The sequence below is a fragment of the Benincasa hispida genome, chromosome 11, assembly GCF_027475165.1.
Source record: "Benincasa hispida cultivar pf3 chromosome 11, pf3_genome.v1.1, whole genome shotgun sequence".
NCBI classification, from domain to species: domain Eukaryota; kingdom Viridiplantae; phylum Streptophyta; class Magnoliopsida; order Cucurbitales; family Cucurbitaceae; genus Benincasa; species Benincasa hispida.
Genome location: NC_143488.1, coordinates 86,551,392 through 86,567,081, shown reverse-complemented (window position 1 = coordinate 86,567,081; position 15,690 = coordinate 86,551,392). Strand labels below are relative to the sequence as shown.

Sequence of the window (15,690 nt, the reverse complement as noted above, 5' to 3'; positions counted from 1 at the left end):
TGATAAAACAATAAAAAATTCAAAGGTAAAATGGTGTAAAGTGAAAAAAAAAAAAATATAGAATGAAAAGTACTTGAAAAGTGATTTCTTTACTTCTTATTTAGAGCTATTTTTATTAGATAATGTGTTTGTTAGTGTATTTTAGAGAATTATCAAGAAAACGAGTATCGAAAGTCAAAAGAACGAAACTAGGCCAAATCTCCAAGAAAAAACATGAAGAAAACATCAAGTTTCCAAGAAACAAAGCAACACCGCAGCGCTAACTCAACGCTCAAACCCGACAGCACAGTTTTGGGGGAGATGTGCAGTGCAACGCAAGGCATTGCACGCCTCACGCCAACACCATGCACAAAGGCCCCAAGGCCTCGGCGCAAGTTTAATTATGGAAAAAATTTTCAGTTTTAGGAAATTAATTTCTATAAAATCTTGGGCAATTCAGTAGCCTCCATCACAAAATTCTAGAGCCCTAAAGTATTGTTGCTAAAAGAGTAGAGAGTGTGAGGATTTTTTAGGTCGTTAGAGTTCCTAAGGTGAAGATCGAGGTGTGCTTGGAGGATTAAGAGACGATGGAGGCTTCAATAGTAGTTCTTCTTCGTTTCTCTTTGATCTTTCTATTGTTTATGTTTGCAAACTTGTAAGAAAGTATGTTTTTGAGGACAACGAGTGGCTAATCTCTTTAGTGTTAGGGTGTTGATGAATTTATTTATGAATTTAGGTTAGTATTTAGTGATTCCATGCGGATATTATTGAACTTTACAATTTTTTTCAATGGTATTGTGCTTAATTCTTATTGATTGACCTTCGATGAATATTAGGTTGACTGTTTAATTTTATGAAGTGAATGTTTAACCAGAGTTATATAATCATTATTGATATCTCATAAAAATAGTCAGGTTAATAGTAAAAGTTGTTAATAACATAGCTTAGTGTCTTGCTCCTTAATTTGGTATCAAGAAGTTAGTTATCATTTAAGTCGATGAGAATAAGTTGTTTTTGATAGAAAACAAACTTGATTTAAATTTCTAGATTTAAGCATGATGTTTATATAAGATTCCATGAGTGCACTAAAAATACCTTAATGAAGTATGTAATGAAATCAATACCCTATAACACGTAGGCCCAATTTGGTAATTATTTTGTTGTTTGTTTTTGTTTTTTTAAAATTAAGCCTATGGACATTACTTCCATCTCCAAATTTCTTCATTTGATATCTACTTTTCATCAATGGTTAAAAGAACCAAGTCAAATTTTGAAAACTAAAAATAGTAGCTAAAAAATTGTTTTTATTTTTGAAATTTGACTAAGAATTTAACCATTGCACTTAAAAAAGATGCAAATTATTGTAAGAAACGTAGATGAAATAGACTTAATTTTTAAAAAGAAAAAGAAAAACAAAATAGTTACCAAACGGGACCTTAGTGTTCTGTTTCGTTTTTTAAATTTAAGTCTATAGACACGACTTCTACCTTCAAATTTCTTCATTTATTATTTATTTTTTTACCAATGGTTTAAAAACTCAAGCCAAAGAAAACTTAAAAATGTAGCTTTTAAAAACTTGTTTTTATATTTAGAATTTGGTTAAGAGTTCAACCATTGAACTTAAAAAAGATGCAAATCATTGTAAGAAATAGAGAAGAAATAGGCTTAATTTTCAAAAATAAAAAACAAAAAACGAGATGATTACCAAACGGGACCTTAACTTTTGGATTTCCACATTTGTTTATAGTTTGATTGTTTTCAAAAATCACAAAATCAAACTCAGTTTTCAATTTTTAGCTAAAGTTAGATTATATTATATACTATATAATGTAAACTATAGGTTATATTATATGTAATATAATATATGGTTTGATTTAATTATATTAATTTTTAACTTCACGTTTAATTATATAAAAGGGGGTTCTCTGAATTCTTCTTCATCTCAAAAGCTCTCTCTCAAAGACTTTGAATTCCCTTACTAAAATTCAATAGACAAGCCCACAACTCCGTCTTAGTTCTTAACTTGAGAATAGTCAAGGAAGGCTTTGGTGGTGGTGTCCAAGAAAAATCCTATACGTTGCTGTGTTAGTGATAACTAGCAGAAATGCCAGTTATTATAAGCCTTTTATTTAGAATTCTGAGGGCTAACAGGTAGAAAACACAGTGATAATACTTAGAATTTGTGAAAATTTGAGTTTTGCGTCGATAAGCACCTAAAACCTCACTGACCCAATATTATGCATTATTCCGTGCCAAAGTGTCTATTTTTGTAGCTATCAAACGCATGCATTTGTAATAAGCAATCACAGACAAACACATGCGCTGAAGCCAGGCGATCACAAAAGTGAACGTAGACAGCAACCCCATGCGTCCATCGCATGGAAGTTGCGGTAAATGCATGCGTCCAATGCATGGAGAATGCGGTGAACAAATAGAGATTGCGTCTACAAAAATGACAGCCATAATAGAAGATCGCAAGATGGGTAGAACACGTTGATAACTTCAACTAAATTAAGCTCGGACGTATACCTTGAGAGTATCAACAAGGCGATGTGACAACACCTATACCGCGATAAAAGCAGCAGTGAGCCATAACTTCATCATTACAGCCGTCGGCATCCAAATTCTATAAATAGCCTTTGAAACCTTCATTTTGAGACATCCAAGCTTCTGCCTCAAGGCAGAAGTTTGTGATCACAAATGAGAGCTTGAGAAAGATTTCCAGTGAGAATTCTTCATCTCCAAAGCCCAGACCGAGTGACGATCGGAGCATTCGCCAGAGATAGAACTCGAGAGAGACATCTCCACCATTCATCCATGGAACCACCGGCAGCCTTGATGCAGAGTCCTTCATCTGCCTTCTAATCTCTGTATTGTATTACATTTTAGCTTGAGATATTAAGATATTTTGTGATCAATGCAAATCTTACTTCCTCCATCACCGTCTTCTTCATTATCTTCATCTTTATCATAATTTATCTTCAGCGTTTATTTACAAAGTCAATCGCATGTTTAATCGTGTAGCCTAGAGATAGGACGCATGTAGCAACCCACTGAGAGGTGTGCGTTGTGCAAGTATAAGTGAGTTAATCCTCTTTACTTGGTGAAAGGTTGTGGTAACGCCTATCTATGGGATGTTGCATTGCTTGTCTATAAGTTAAATAGCTACATCTAACTGCCTGAGAAGGTAAGAGATGGAACACACTAAGCAAGATCCATATTGTTCTTAGAGATAGGCATAGTCTTATGCTCGACGCAGCCATGCACTATAGAGATATAGTCATGCAGTTGACCACCTAGAGATGTGATGCGTTAGTGCAATGAGCTGGGATTACTAAGGCGATTTAAGATAGTAAACGTTACTATGCATTATTAGTTGTTGTGTCTCTACTTATTCTCATTGCAAGTCTTCTATTGCTCAATCTGTTTAGTTAGGAGTAAGAGTAGTGTGTAAAACATTTAAACCTTCTTCGCTTTATTTTTATTCTTATTCATCGCCTTGAACGCATCACCTCACAAATATTATTGAGTGACAAGTCCCCGTGTTCGACCTTGGATTACCCGAGAAACTTGCGTTTGTGTTATACTTGACGCAAACGTAAGAAAACTTGTGATAGGAACGCGTGATCATTGCATGCTAAGATTAACGCATCATCATTCCGACGCATGACCTCAAACGCATGAGAAAAAATGCATCAGTTATGTCTAATGCATGATTTCATGATCAAACCCATCCGTTCTTAAATGATAAAAATAAAACAAGAACAAAACATGTCCATAAATTAATCCCAACTGTTAGTGAGAAGGAGAAGAGTTTGTAGGAAGAAATCGTGTCGTTCGTGACTTGGAGAGAAAACACAACGAAGGGTAAGTTTCTTTTCTTCCATTTTCCTCTATAACAGAATGCTTAGGACGTTTATTCTTATCATTCTGTAATTACTCTGTTTTTAAGTTACTTTCTAAAAATGAATTCATTGACACAAAGACGATCACCCGTTTCTGCACTAGGATTCAATCCCTTCAATATCTATCTAAACTCTATTTTTTTAATAGTGCGCATCCACCACAATTAAATAACGTTGAGCGCAAGTATTAGTATTATCCCCGTCCTCTCTTGAGAGGCATAAATATTCAAGCTTGGCTTTTCCTGTCAATTTTGGACAACCCCTATTTGACAAGCTTAATCGGGTATTGACTAGATCGTCAATATATCTAATTAGTTCCCTGGTTTTCATCATCTGTACTTAAGCAGAGCTAACTTGCCTATTTTTTAGGTCGGACTTCAACATATGTCTTTAGTTTGACCTAAGGTGCCCCCAGATTTTAGACTTTAAATTTTGTTAGTTTAATTATGGGGTGGCCAACCTCCCATTTTTCAGCATTACTCAGAAAATGAGATATGGTATGAATTAAAATCAAGTCATGGAATTTGACATCCTTGTTGTTCGACGAATTTTCAGAGAAATTTAATTCGTGGAATTCGAACTTTGTATTTGTATTAATTTCGGTATAGTATAATGAGTTCATTCTCTAATACATAATCTTTTTATGCTTTCTCTCAAAAACTAAACTTTAATCTTCCTAGATGATCGGTCTTTGGGCTCGTTGATCTTCTTGAATGATCAACCTTTGGACTTGTTGATCATCTCAGAGGATCAGTCTTTGGACTTGTTGATCTTATTGAATAACTTGGATTGACCTCTGACTTGTTGATCATCTTAGATCGACTTTAAAACTTAAGGAGAGATATTCTTCATATCTCTTGAACTTTGATTATAGGAACTTCAGATCTTGAGAGCTTTGGAGCTTCTTTCTTTAGACTTTGATAGCTTAAAACCTTTAGTCTTCAGAGCTTGGGAGAGTTATATTCTTTAGATCTTCAGAGCTCCAATCTTTAGAACTTCATAACTTCACAAAACTTTGGCCTTCGGTGTTTTCAACCCTCCTTCAAAATGAAGGGCAATGTTCCTATTTATAGAGCTTCCATAAGCCTTGAGTGGTTTTGGGCCTGGTTAATCTATGGCTTTGGCCTTTAGGTCAAATTAATTGAGTTTTGGGCAGACTTTTGGGTCAAATTAGCCGTATTTTTTTGGTTCAGTTGAACCTAAACCTAGATATTAATATTTAATTGCACAAATTAATTAATTTAATTCAACGGTTAAGAAGAAAACACAGCATCATCGAGATTCGTCAACTTTCTTTTTCTCAAATTCAATTTGGGATACATGTCGATTTTTAATTAACCCAAACAAGTGATAAATTGTAATTTCACCATTACTTTTGAGAAATGACGTAACGATTTGTGATTGGTTAAAATTTCTCATTCAAAACTTGTATCTATCAATACCAATTATTTTTTTTTTTTTTTTTAGTTCATGCCACTTTTATCCAAAGTCTATATATATATATACATACATATATATATTCGATGAGACATATGCATAAGCCGCCTATGTCTCCATAACTCCCGACTGCTGTGGACAAAATCTTATGAGGTCATGACAAATCCTCAAATTTGGTCTAAAAATAAAAGCAATATCCCATACTTTTGTACAAATATTTGAAGTTTGTTTGATAGGGAATCTGAAAATAGAAATTTAAAAATAAGGAGTTAATATAAACAAAGTTGTATTTCATGTTTTCTTGAGTGGTAAGTTCAGAATTTAAATTCAAAGTTAAATAATTTTTCAAAATATGTTTGATAATATATTTATAAACCATAAGAAAAATTATAGTTACTCACTAAATATTACTAATTAATTTATGATCTTGACATATATTAAAAAAATTGTACAAGTATTATTTTGTAATATCAAATAATATATAATATACTACATATTTTAGTTTAACAAAAATATTTGAGTTTATAACACGAAATACTTTATTTGTTAATGTTTTCATCTTTTTAAGTATAATTATGCATGTCAAATTCAAAATCTAGATACATTAAAAAAAACACAAAAATATTATTTTTAGAATTTTCACTGTTTAGATCATAGAATTCAAAAACAGAATTCAGACTGCCTACCAAATCCATATTACTTAACTCAATGAATCTACATACATAAAATAAAATATGGGTTACCTAACAAACAACCCTTTAGCTTCTCTACATTTTTTTTCTTCCCAAATTCAGAAAATTCTAAGTATGATAAGTTTTATTTCTCATATCTTCTTATTCAAATACTCTTTTCCTTATAAATATATATAATAAGTATTATTTTTTTAGTATAACAAAAGATATGAAGATTTTAAACCAATAAGTCCTTTTTATTATCTAGAATCATTTAAGAAGTCATACAAAACACACATCAAATTGATTTTTTTTATAAGTACATGTAGAAAATTTTATTATGTTTAAAAAGAGATTTTTTTTTTCTTTAAAGTTATTTCAAACCCGTAAATAGCAGTAGACTTTTCTGTAGGTCATTTTTATTTTATTTGGTTTTTAAATTTCGATAAATATATATATATATACAAGCAAAAGTAAATAAATAATAGAATATAACATCTAAATAAATTTACAACAAAAAAAAATTTATATTAGTTTAACCAGAGATGTCCAATTTCCCCACGAGACAGGACGGGAATTCCCCGATTAGGTAGAAAATGTGGGAGGGAGTGGGAAAAAAAAATCTTCCCATGAACTAAACGGGGATGGGAATGGGGAATGCATTCCCCGTCCTCGTCCCCGGTCCCGCCTCAGTTAGCCTCTATTTATTTATTTAGTATGATTAGTAATGTTATGTTATTATTATTATTATTATATAAATATTATATTTAAATTTCAAGTTTGATCTTTTATTGATCAAAACAATGAATCTGTTTAAATTTAATATTTATATTTAGATTATATATGTGAATAATTTGATTTATATTTATTCTTTTTACTAAAAAAGTTTATTAGTTTCCCGTAATAAAACCTGTTGTTGCTGATACTTTCTTCTCGGTTCCTTCTTCCATAACCCGAGCTCGGAGAAGGAAGAGATAAGAGGGCCCTATGGAGAATGTGGTCAGAAATCCATAATAGAGTCCGACCACAACGACCGAATTGATTATCTTCATGCATAAGGATACTAGATTACCTAGTATACAGAAAAGACAGTTCTTTTCTATTCTATTAGTATTAGATTATTATTAGTTAGTGATCTCGGCTCAGTGAGTCCTTTCTTCCGTGATGAACTGTTGGCACCAGTCCTCCATTTTGTCTCTGTGGATCGAGGAGAAAAGGGGCTCGGTGAGAATCATTAAATTCAAATTATCAGATAAAACTAATTATAATAAATAATTTAGTGATGGCGTAATTATTTGTTTAAAATTTGTCCACATTTGTGATATAAATTAATTATTTTTTCAAAAAAAAAAATATAACTAATGGGAAAAACTCCCTACGGGAATCCTCGTGAATTTTTTCACAAAGATGGGGAGGGGGAGGAGGATGGGGACGGGGAATGACATCTCGGCCCCACCTGCCCATGGATATCTCTAAGTTTAACACCGATAATAAAAAATTAAAAAAAAAAAAAAAAGATAAAGCACATTTGGAAAATTATTTTAAATTAAAAAATAATTGAAAATATTTACAAATAATTGTAAAATATTGTCGTCTACCTACAATAGACCATGAAACTTTGTTATATTTGTAAATATTTTGGCTCATTTTAAGTTTCATTTGTAAATATTTTGGCTCATTTTCTTATATTTGAAAACAAATCTTTAATTTATTTAAGAAGATTAGAAGTTTTTGTATCAACACTACAAACTTTTGATTATTAAATTTAGTTGTTAAATTTAGCTAAATGTTGCCATTTTTAACATATTCAATTTTTCTAGATCATCCATAAGATATATATATAATTAGAAAAACCTCCAAAGATCTCTAATTTAATGAAAATCAAACTCAGAAAATTAAGTTTGATTAATTAGGGAAAATTCGCATTAAATAACACCAAAAAAGTTCACAAGTTTCATCGAAACAAAACAAATTCTAGTGTCAATTTCTCGTAATGTAATAAATATCATACAAAAAATATTTTTTTAATTAATTATAAATTAGTGGATACAAACATTAATATCATTTTTAGTGATTCTTCAAGCAGGAACATGTCATAAGTTTTTTTTTTTTTTTAAATGGTAACATTTTTAAAATTTGAGTTAAGTATTAAACACTTATTCAAAATTCAAGTACCATAATTTGATGAATTGTGAAGTTTAAAATGGAAAAGCTTTTAGTATTATACGTACATATTTCTTTCATTTATTATTCAACATGTTATCTAATAATATAATATTTTATTTGATGAGACTTGCACAATATTTAAATATTTCTTATGGCAAAAGGTAAATAAAAGTTTTGTCCTACGTACACTTTAGTCAAGTTTAGGAAAATTATTGGATTTTTTTCATATATTATTTTAAAGATTTTTTTTAAATATTTCACCCATGACGTTTGTCAAAATATTTATAGAAAATGAATGTGAAACAATTTTAGAAGCGCAAAAACCAGAATAATATGATGAATATTTATAATTAATGATGAATAAATGATTACATCAAGTTGATAAATATTTGTCGTATGCAATGGGCAAACCGTAGACGCCACTTTCAGCGTAACAATTTCGACAGTTACCTCAAAATTTGAAGTATAATATTTAAGCTTTTGGATGATTCTTTATTGTTTAATATTTTCAAAGGCCAAAAAAATACTTTTAATTGAAAAATTCTTCAAATTTAGATCACACTTTTGATTGAATTCTCTTCATGTATTCTTCTCTACATATTTGGATACATCAACAATGTCAATTTAGGATTGTTATGGATAAATTTAAATACATAACTTATACCCTAATTAAATATACATTGAATAATTAAAATCCTACACTTAATTCATGTGAAACTCTACTAAATTAACTCTTACGTTAACATACTTAATTAACTCTCATCTTTTGATTTTTCCAACTCTCATAAATTAATTCATCTATAACTTATCTAATTAAAACATGTTTAATTTTCAACATCCCCTTAAATGTCTCCTGAAAACTCCAGGCAAAGTTCATAACTTGTTAAACGCATCAACTTTGAATGGCTTTGTGAAAATATCTACAATTTGATCTTTAGTCTTCACATATTCAACTTGAACCTCCTTTCTTGAAGTGCAATCTCTCATAAAATGAAATCTTGTATCAATGTGCTTGCTACGATCATGAAACACTGAATTCTTTGCAAGAGCGATTGTTGACTTATTATCTACATGGATCACAGTTGCATCATCTTGCAAAATTTAAACAGTCTTTAGCAAATGTTTTAATCAAATTGTATGACAAATACATGAGGCTACAACAACATATTCTGCCTCACAAGTAGATAATGTCACAATAGGTTGCTTCTTAAAACTCCAAGTAAATGTAGTATTACCAACAAAGAATACATACCCACCTGTACTTTTTTTGTCATTAACATCTCCAGCCCAATAACTATCACAATAACCTTCAAGCTTGAATTCTTTAGATGAAGAATAAAATAATCCATAATCAAGTGTACCTTTGAGGTAACGAAGAATTCTCTTTGCCATTTTCAAATAAGTAATTATAGGAGATTCCATAAATCAACTCACCAATCCAACGCTAAAAACGTCAAATATCTCAAACTCCCAATTAAACTTTTGAAATATGAAGGATCAATGATATCTCCTTCTTCATATTTGAGTTGTGACGGGATTAAAATTGATCATCTTGAACTTCTCTAGGATTTCTCTAGCATATTGTTCTTGAGAGATAAAAATATCTTCCTCTAACTGCTTCATCTCAATGCCATGATAATATGACATTAGTCCACTATCTGTCATTTCAAATTCTTGAGTCATTGTTTTCTTGAGATATTCAAACATACTAGCACAATTTTCTGTAAAAATTAAGTCATCCATGTACAGACAAACCAACAAAATATCTACACGATCATTAGTCTTAATATATAGAGAATGTTCATAAGGACATCATAAAAACCCATTGTCAAGGAAATATCTATTGATTGTGCTATTCCACATTCTAGGCGCTTGTTTCAATCCATACAACGTCTTCTTTAGTTTCAAGACTTTATCTTCTTGACCTTTCACAGCATAATCAAGAGGTTGTTCTAAATATACTTCTTCTTCCAAATATCCATTCAAGAATATTGATTTAACATCTATTTGAAAGATCTTCCATTTACTTTGAGTAGCAATTGCAATTAACAACCTTATGGTTTCCAAGTGAGCAACATAAGCAAATACTTCATCATAGTCCATGCCTTTTCTTTAAGAGTAGTCTTTTGCAACTAATCTTGTCTTATGCCTCTCCACTTCTCCCTTTTCATTTCTTTTTGTCTTGAATACCCATTTGACACTGATTGCTTTCTTTCCACTTGGAAGAGTAGAAAGTTTCAATATATCATTCTTCTTTATGGTCTTTATCTCTTCATTTGTGGAAATCTTCCACTTTTCATCTTGCAAAGCTTCTTCAAAATTCAAAGGTTCGCTGTCACCAAATAGACAAAAAAGAGTATTTGCTCTTCCATACCTTGTCATGGTCTTCTAACTCTGTTTCTTCTTCCAGCAAGTCTCACATTGACTTCTTTTTCTATCATTCTCTTCGTCATGACAAGCGGACATGTCACAACACTACATCGCTCGTCAGCATGGTCAAGGCAATAGGGCTTCAATCTACTTACGTGGATGACAGGATGAATCTCCAACCACGACGGCAATTACATCCGATAAGAGGCTTTCCCAACCTTTTTGATGACTTCCATTGGTCCTTCATATCTCTTCACGAGGTGACGTTCTCTTTGGCCTTGCAATCGAAACTGTTCTTGGTGCAATCTTACTTGATCGTTTAAGAAATTTCTTGATAAATTTAAGAAACAGAATTGAATATGATGGAAATAGAACAAAATTTCTCAAATTTAGCCCTATTTACATAAAAATTTATCAAATTTTAGGAATAATAAACGAGAATAGTTGCCAAACAAGCCAGTTTCTTACAAAATAAGAAACATAAACAGGAAACAAGAAACGGAAACGTTATCATGCGGATCCTAAATTGTTCTCAACCCACTAAATACTAGCTGTCATGTAAATTAACATCAAGAAAAAGTTCGTGATGGTAGAATATAGACGTTTAGCTAGAAAGAAAACCAATTATACTCAACAAATAAAAATGCGTGATTGTTTTAGATTGCACATTTAAAAAGCGATCTGAACATAGTTTGGCCGAATGTGATAACGGGAAATAACAAATTCTTTTGGGGTTACGAGTGGAACAAACATGGAATCTGCTCAGAAAGTAAGTTCGACCAAACAAAGTACTTCCAAACGGAAATAAACATGAGACACAGTGTCGACCTTCTTAATGTCGTGAGAACTGGTGGAGTAGTATTCAATGGAGCCTTAAAGGCGAAGCAAAGAGTAGAAAGTGTAATTTCATCCCATTTTGGGAAGGATCCAATCCCTCGTTGTAAAACAACATCAAACGGCCAAGTCTTATTGACGGAGGTTGTTATGTGCTTTGATGAAGATGGTGTCACCCTTATACACTGCAACAAAGCAAGATCCAATTGTGCTGGGAGCTTTATTTTTTGAGAATGAACTCTTCAATTCTCATATGCAATAATTGATGTGTTTACTTAGGGAAAATTAAAAGAATATTATCCTTTTAGAAACTATTTAGGAAAATATTGTTGTTTCAAATTATTTGTAAAAATATTGTTTTTTTTTTTTAAAAAAAAATAAGTCGAGGGTTGAATCCTCGACCTTCCTTTCATTTGTATGTCGAACTTTGAACCCCCCTCGACCTTGTCCTTCCTAACATTATTATTGGGTCTGTTCAATTATCATTCTGGAGACCTTCCTCTATCAAAAGATCGTATTTCTAAATTTTCATAAGGTCCCCTGAAATTCCTTCCAAAGCTTGTTGAATGATTTTTACGGATTCTATCATCTCAGCAAGTATGATTAAATAACGAGTTAATGAATCTCCTTCCTTTTGCCACTGAACTTCCCAATCAAATTCGAGAGCGAGATTATGAGAGAGAGTGAGAGTTTGAGAGCGAGCGAGATTTTGAGCGTGAGCGTGAGCGTGAACGTAAGCGAGAGCGAAATAGCGAGATTTTGATAAAGAGCAAGAATACCGTACAAATTTTCCTTTTTTTCCTTTTTAATTATTACATATTCCACCTTCTTCCTTCTAATCCTTTTTTTTTTTTAATTTTCCATTTTATAAAAACAATTTCTAAAAATATTTTATTATTTTATTTAAACTCTAAAAAGAATAAATTAAAAAAAATAATAACTCATAAAAATAAAAAAATGTAAATTAAATATCTCATTTATATAAAAATAATTACAAAAATCAATGTGCCCCACAAGGCGGACGTTGTCGATTTCGAGCTGGTTGTCGTCGTCGACTTCGAACTTGAGGTTACTCGAGTTCTTCTTGATGTTGCTCTGGTACCTCTGCAAGCACTTCATAATATAAATATTCATTATGCTCTCCACGACCCCGACCATATCCATGCACGTATGAAGACGAAGGACCAGCCTCTGAGTCATAATGTCCTGAACCAAATGTTGGCATCATCATCACGAACTAATATAATCAGTTTGACTCTGCGTCTGCGTCTGCGTCATAGGGGGCAACTCTTCCACATTATGTGCAACCTCATCAAACTCATCCTCTTCCCGAACAGGTCCTCTACGTCTAGAAGCTGGTGGAGGAACAATAGATATATCGTACATATAATGAATTTCCTCCATATAGCTTTGGTTGTCACTACATATAGCAAGAACCTGGTTCGGATCATTTGCAACCTCATGGAGTCTACTATTGTTCGATCTTTGTGAATTATAAAACAATTAGAAAATATTTAAAATAAATTTAAATTAAAAAAATAGATAATATTCATTCATTTACCAGATGACCCACAGCTGCTCCCGAACGAGTGACGTAGTATTATACCAATGAATATATTCTGGAGTGACATCTGTGTTAAACTGTTCAAGAGAAACCCCCACTGCAATAAATCTTGCACGATAGTGCCATCGCACTACCAAATGTGCAACTTTTTCAAACCAATTTTCAGTCCTTAGGTCAATATCATGCAGTACGGATTCAATATTATAAGGCGATAGGATATCTTGCTGAAAACCGAATTGTCTCATCACCCTGTCAGGAAGATGCCACTCACCAATGTGAAAACATATGGGAGGACTCATCGTCCGCCATATGTTTTGACCATTCGTACAAAAATTAGGCAAAGTATGCATAATAATTTTGTACGGCTCCCAAATAACCTGAAACACAAAATGTTATATTAGAGAATATTAAAGACAAATACAATAAAAATGTGAATAAAATAATCAATTAGGTTTAGTGTAATGTACCTGTTCAGGTTGAAGCAAATTAAATATGTATCTATACTGGCTGGCTACATGTGTGGTTGTCTTAGTCACACCAAATTTGTCTCTCCACCTAAATTTTTAAATTGATAATTTATAATTTAAATTAACTAGATCAGTGATATAAAAATTAAATTGAATTAAAACAACATACCTAGGCTCGTCCAACCAACTGAGCGTCATTAACATGATGTAGCTGTGGAGCCATTGTTGGAAATTGCTCCCAAACCCATAGTTGCAAAAGTATGAGAGGCCCAGCTATCTCTCGAACCTAATATGCCCGCATGAAGTTGGAAATCGCTCCCAAGCCCATAGTTGCAAAAGTACCGAGAACCTGTACCGCATGAAGATTACTGGATCACGCACCTTAATATGCCTGTCTTACATCCTGATCCATCGTTGTTGAGAAGACCTAGTAGACCGAAAAGTTCACATTATCACAACGAGATGGATTGGACAGAATCAGCCACTTGACAACGATGTAGATTTTGTAACTAGGACATAATCAAAGGAAGTGTCCTTCGTTACTAAGACGGGCTTCAGATAGTTAGGAATTGAATAATAAATAAATTTTTTTATTATATATTCATTTTATTGTATATTCAATTTTTTTATTATAATTTATTATATATTCGATTTTTTTATAATAATCTACTGTATATTCATTTTTTTATTTTTTTTTGTAATCAATAAAATTTTACATTATAGTAATCTAATATATTCAATTTATAGTATAATAATCTAATATATTCAATTTATTGTCTAATGATTATTCAATTATAGTATAATAATCTAATATATTCAATTTGTTGTCTGATGATTATTCAATTATAGTATAATAATCTAATAATTTGTTGTCTAATAATTATTCAATTATAGTATAATAATCTAATATTCAATTATAGTATGATTATTAGCTCTTTTTTCTCTTTTTTTTTTATATATATATTTATATGAAAAGTTCAAATAAAGTGAAAACTCTCGCTCTCTCCTAAGATCTCGCTCTCTCAGTATCGCTCTCTCCTAAGATCTCACTCTCTCCTAAGATCTCGCTCTCTCTCAATATCTCGCTTACTCTGTTATTGTTGCTATTTTTAAATTAATGATTACTAGCTTTCATTTCTTCTGGAACAATCACAAATACTTTTTTTATTATGAATCTACTACCAAAAACTCAATGCGTAATCTTAGCATTCAATGTGTATTCCTGAATAATCTCATTTTTCAATTATTTAACCATTTCATTTTACCAAGTTCAATGTTAATCAGATTAGTCATCTCGCTCTCTCCAACATTCTCGCTTTGAATCTCGCTCTCTCCTAAAATCTCGCTTTGAATCTCGCTCTCTCTTAAAAACTCGTTCAACATTTCGCTCTCTCCTACTATCTTGCTTTGAACCTCGCTCTCTCCTTAATCTGCTTCAGCCCACTTATCTCCTTAATCGCTTTGAAGTTTCGACATGTATGTAACATTCGACAACCTAATATACAAAATTTTGTTCGTAGACAAAGCTAATTCGGAATTGTCTTTCATTCCAAGGCATAATTTGTATCCATGCGCTTCATATTCGCCTAGAGTTCGCTCCCAGAAATATAACCATCCCCACCCCCTCACGTCAATCCCACAAGCCTCTATCTAATTCGAAATGATAACAAAATGCATAGATTGTTAGAAGCAGCTCGAGTACACAGATACATATAGTATATCATCTCATTACTTTATTTCCTCTATGATGGAAAAAGAAAAGTAATAAACCTACAATTTCGATGGTGGATGTGTATCGAAACTTCAACTTTCGACAACCTAAGCGAGATTCGCGAGATTTCCCTTGTCGAGGGTTGAAGTTTCGGCCTATGTATTGTTTCCAAGTTTTTCTTTGTTCGTCGAGTTCTCAACGTTCGACCTCCACATTAGTCAAGTTCTCAACGTTCGACCTCTAGCCTCGAACTTCCAAAACAACAATATTTCTCTAATAAGTTTCAAAACAACAATATTTCTCTAATAAGTTTTGAAAACAATTATATTAATATTAAAGGTCCTGTTTATCTATCTATTCATAATTGAAATAAGTTGGTGCTATTGTTCACTATTGTCTCTTTATATATTGTGTTAGGGGATATAATGGACACTTCTAAGTCCATTTTAAACAAATTGAAATTAAGATCCATTACAAACTTGTCACATTTATCTGTCTTTACCTTTATTGTTACCATTTGACCCTAACAATAACGATAACGTAAACAATAAAAGTAAAAATGTGACAGATTCATAATTTTTATTTA

The 15,690-nt window shown here is 31.9% G+C and overlaps 1 protein-coding gene across 2 annotated transcripts; it reads right to left on the bottom strand.

The window, feature by feature from the left end:
- Nucleotides 1-12,286: 12,286 nt before the first annotated feature.
- LOC150032991 (serine/threonine-protein phosphatase 7 long form homolog) lies at nt 12,287-13,820 on the bottom strand. 2 transcript variants are annotated; one of them, XR_016524629.1, is made up of 4 exons: nt 13,563-13,820; nt 13,394-13,481; nt 12,924-13,303; nt 12,287-12,845 (listed from the first exon to the last, which is right to left on the bottom strand). XR_016524629.1 is itself a non-coding variant. In XM_090307296.1 (4 exons), exons 1-4 carry the CDS (start codon nt 13,595-13,597, stop codon nt 12,593-12,595), a joined length of 693 nt encoding a protein of 230 aa, XP_090163422.1. In that variant the 5' UTR covers nt 13,598-13,820; the 3' UTR covers nt 12,287-12,592. The 2 variants fall into 2 exon arrangements, 1 of the variants encoding a protein (XP_090163422.1); XM_090307296.1 differs by having other exon boundaries at nt 12,287-12,782.
- Between the last annotated feature and the right edge of the window lie 1,870 nt (nt 13,821-15,690).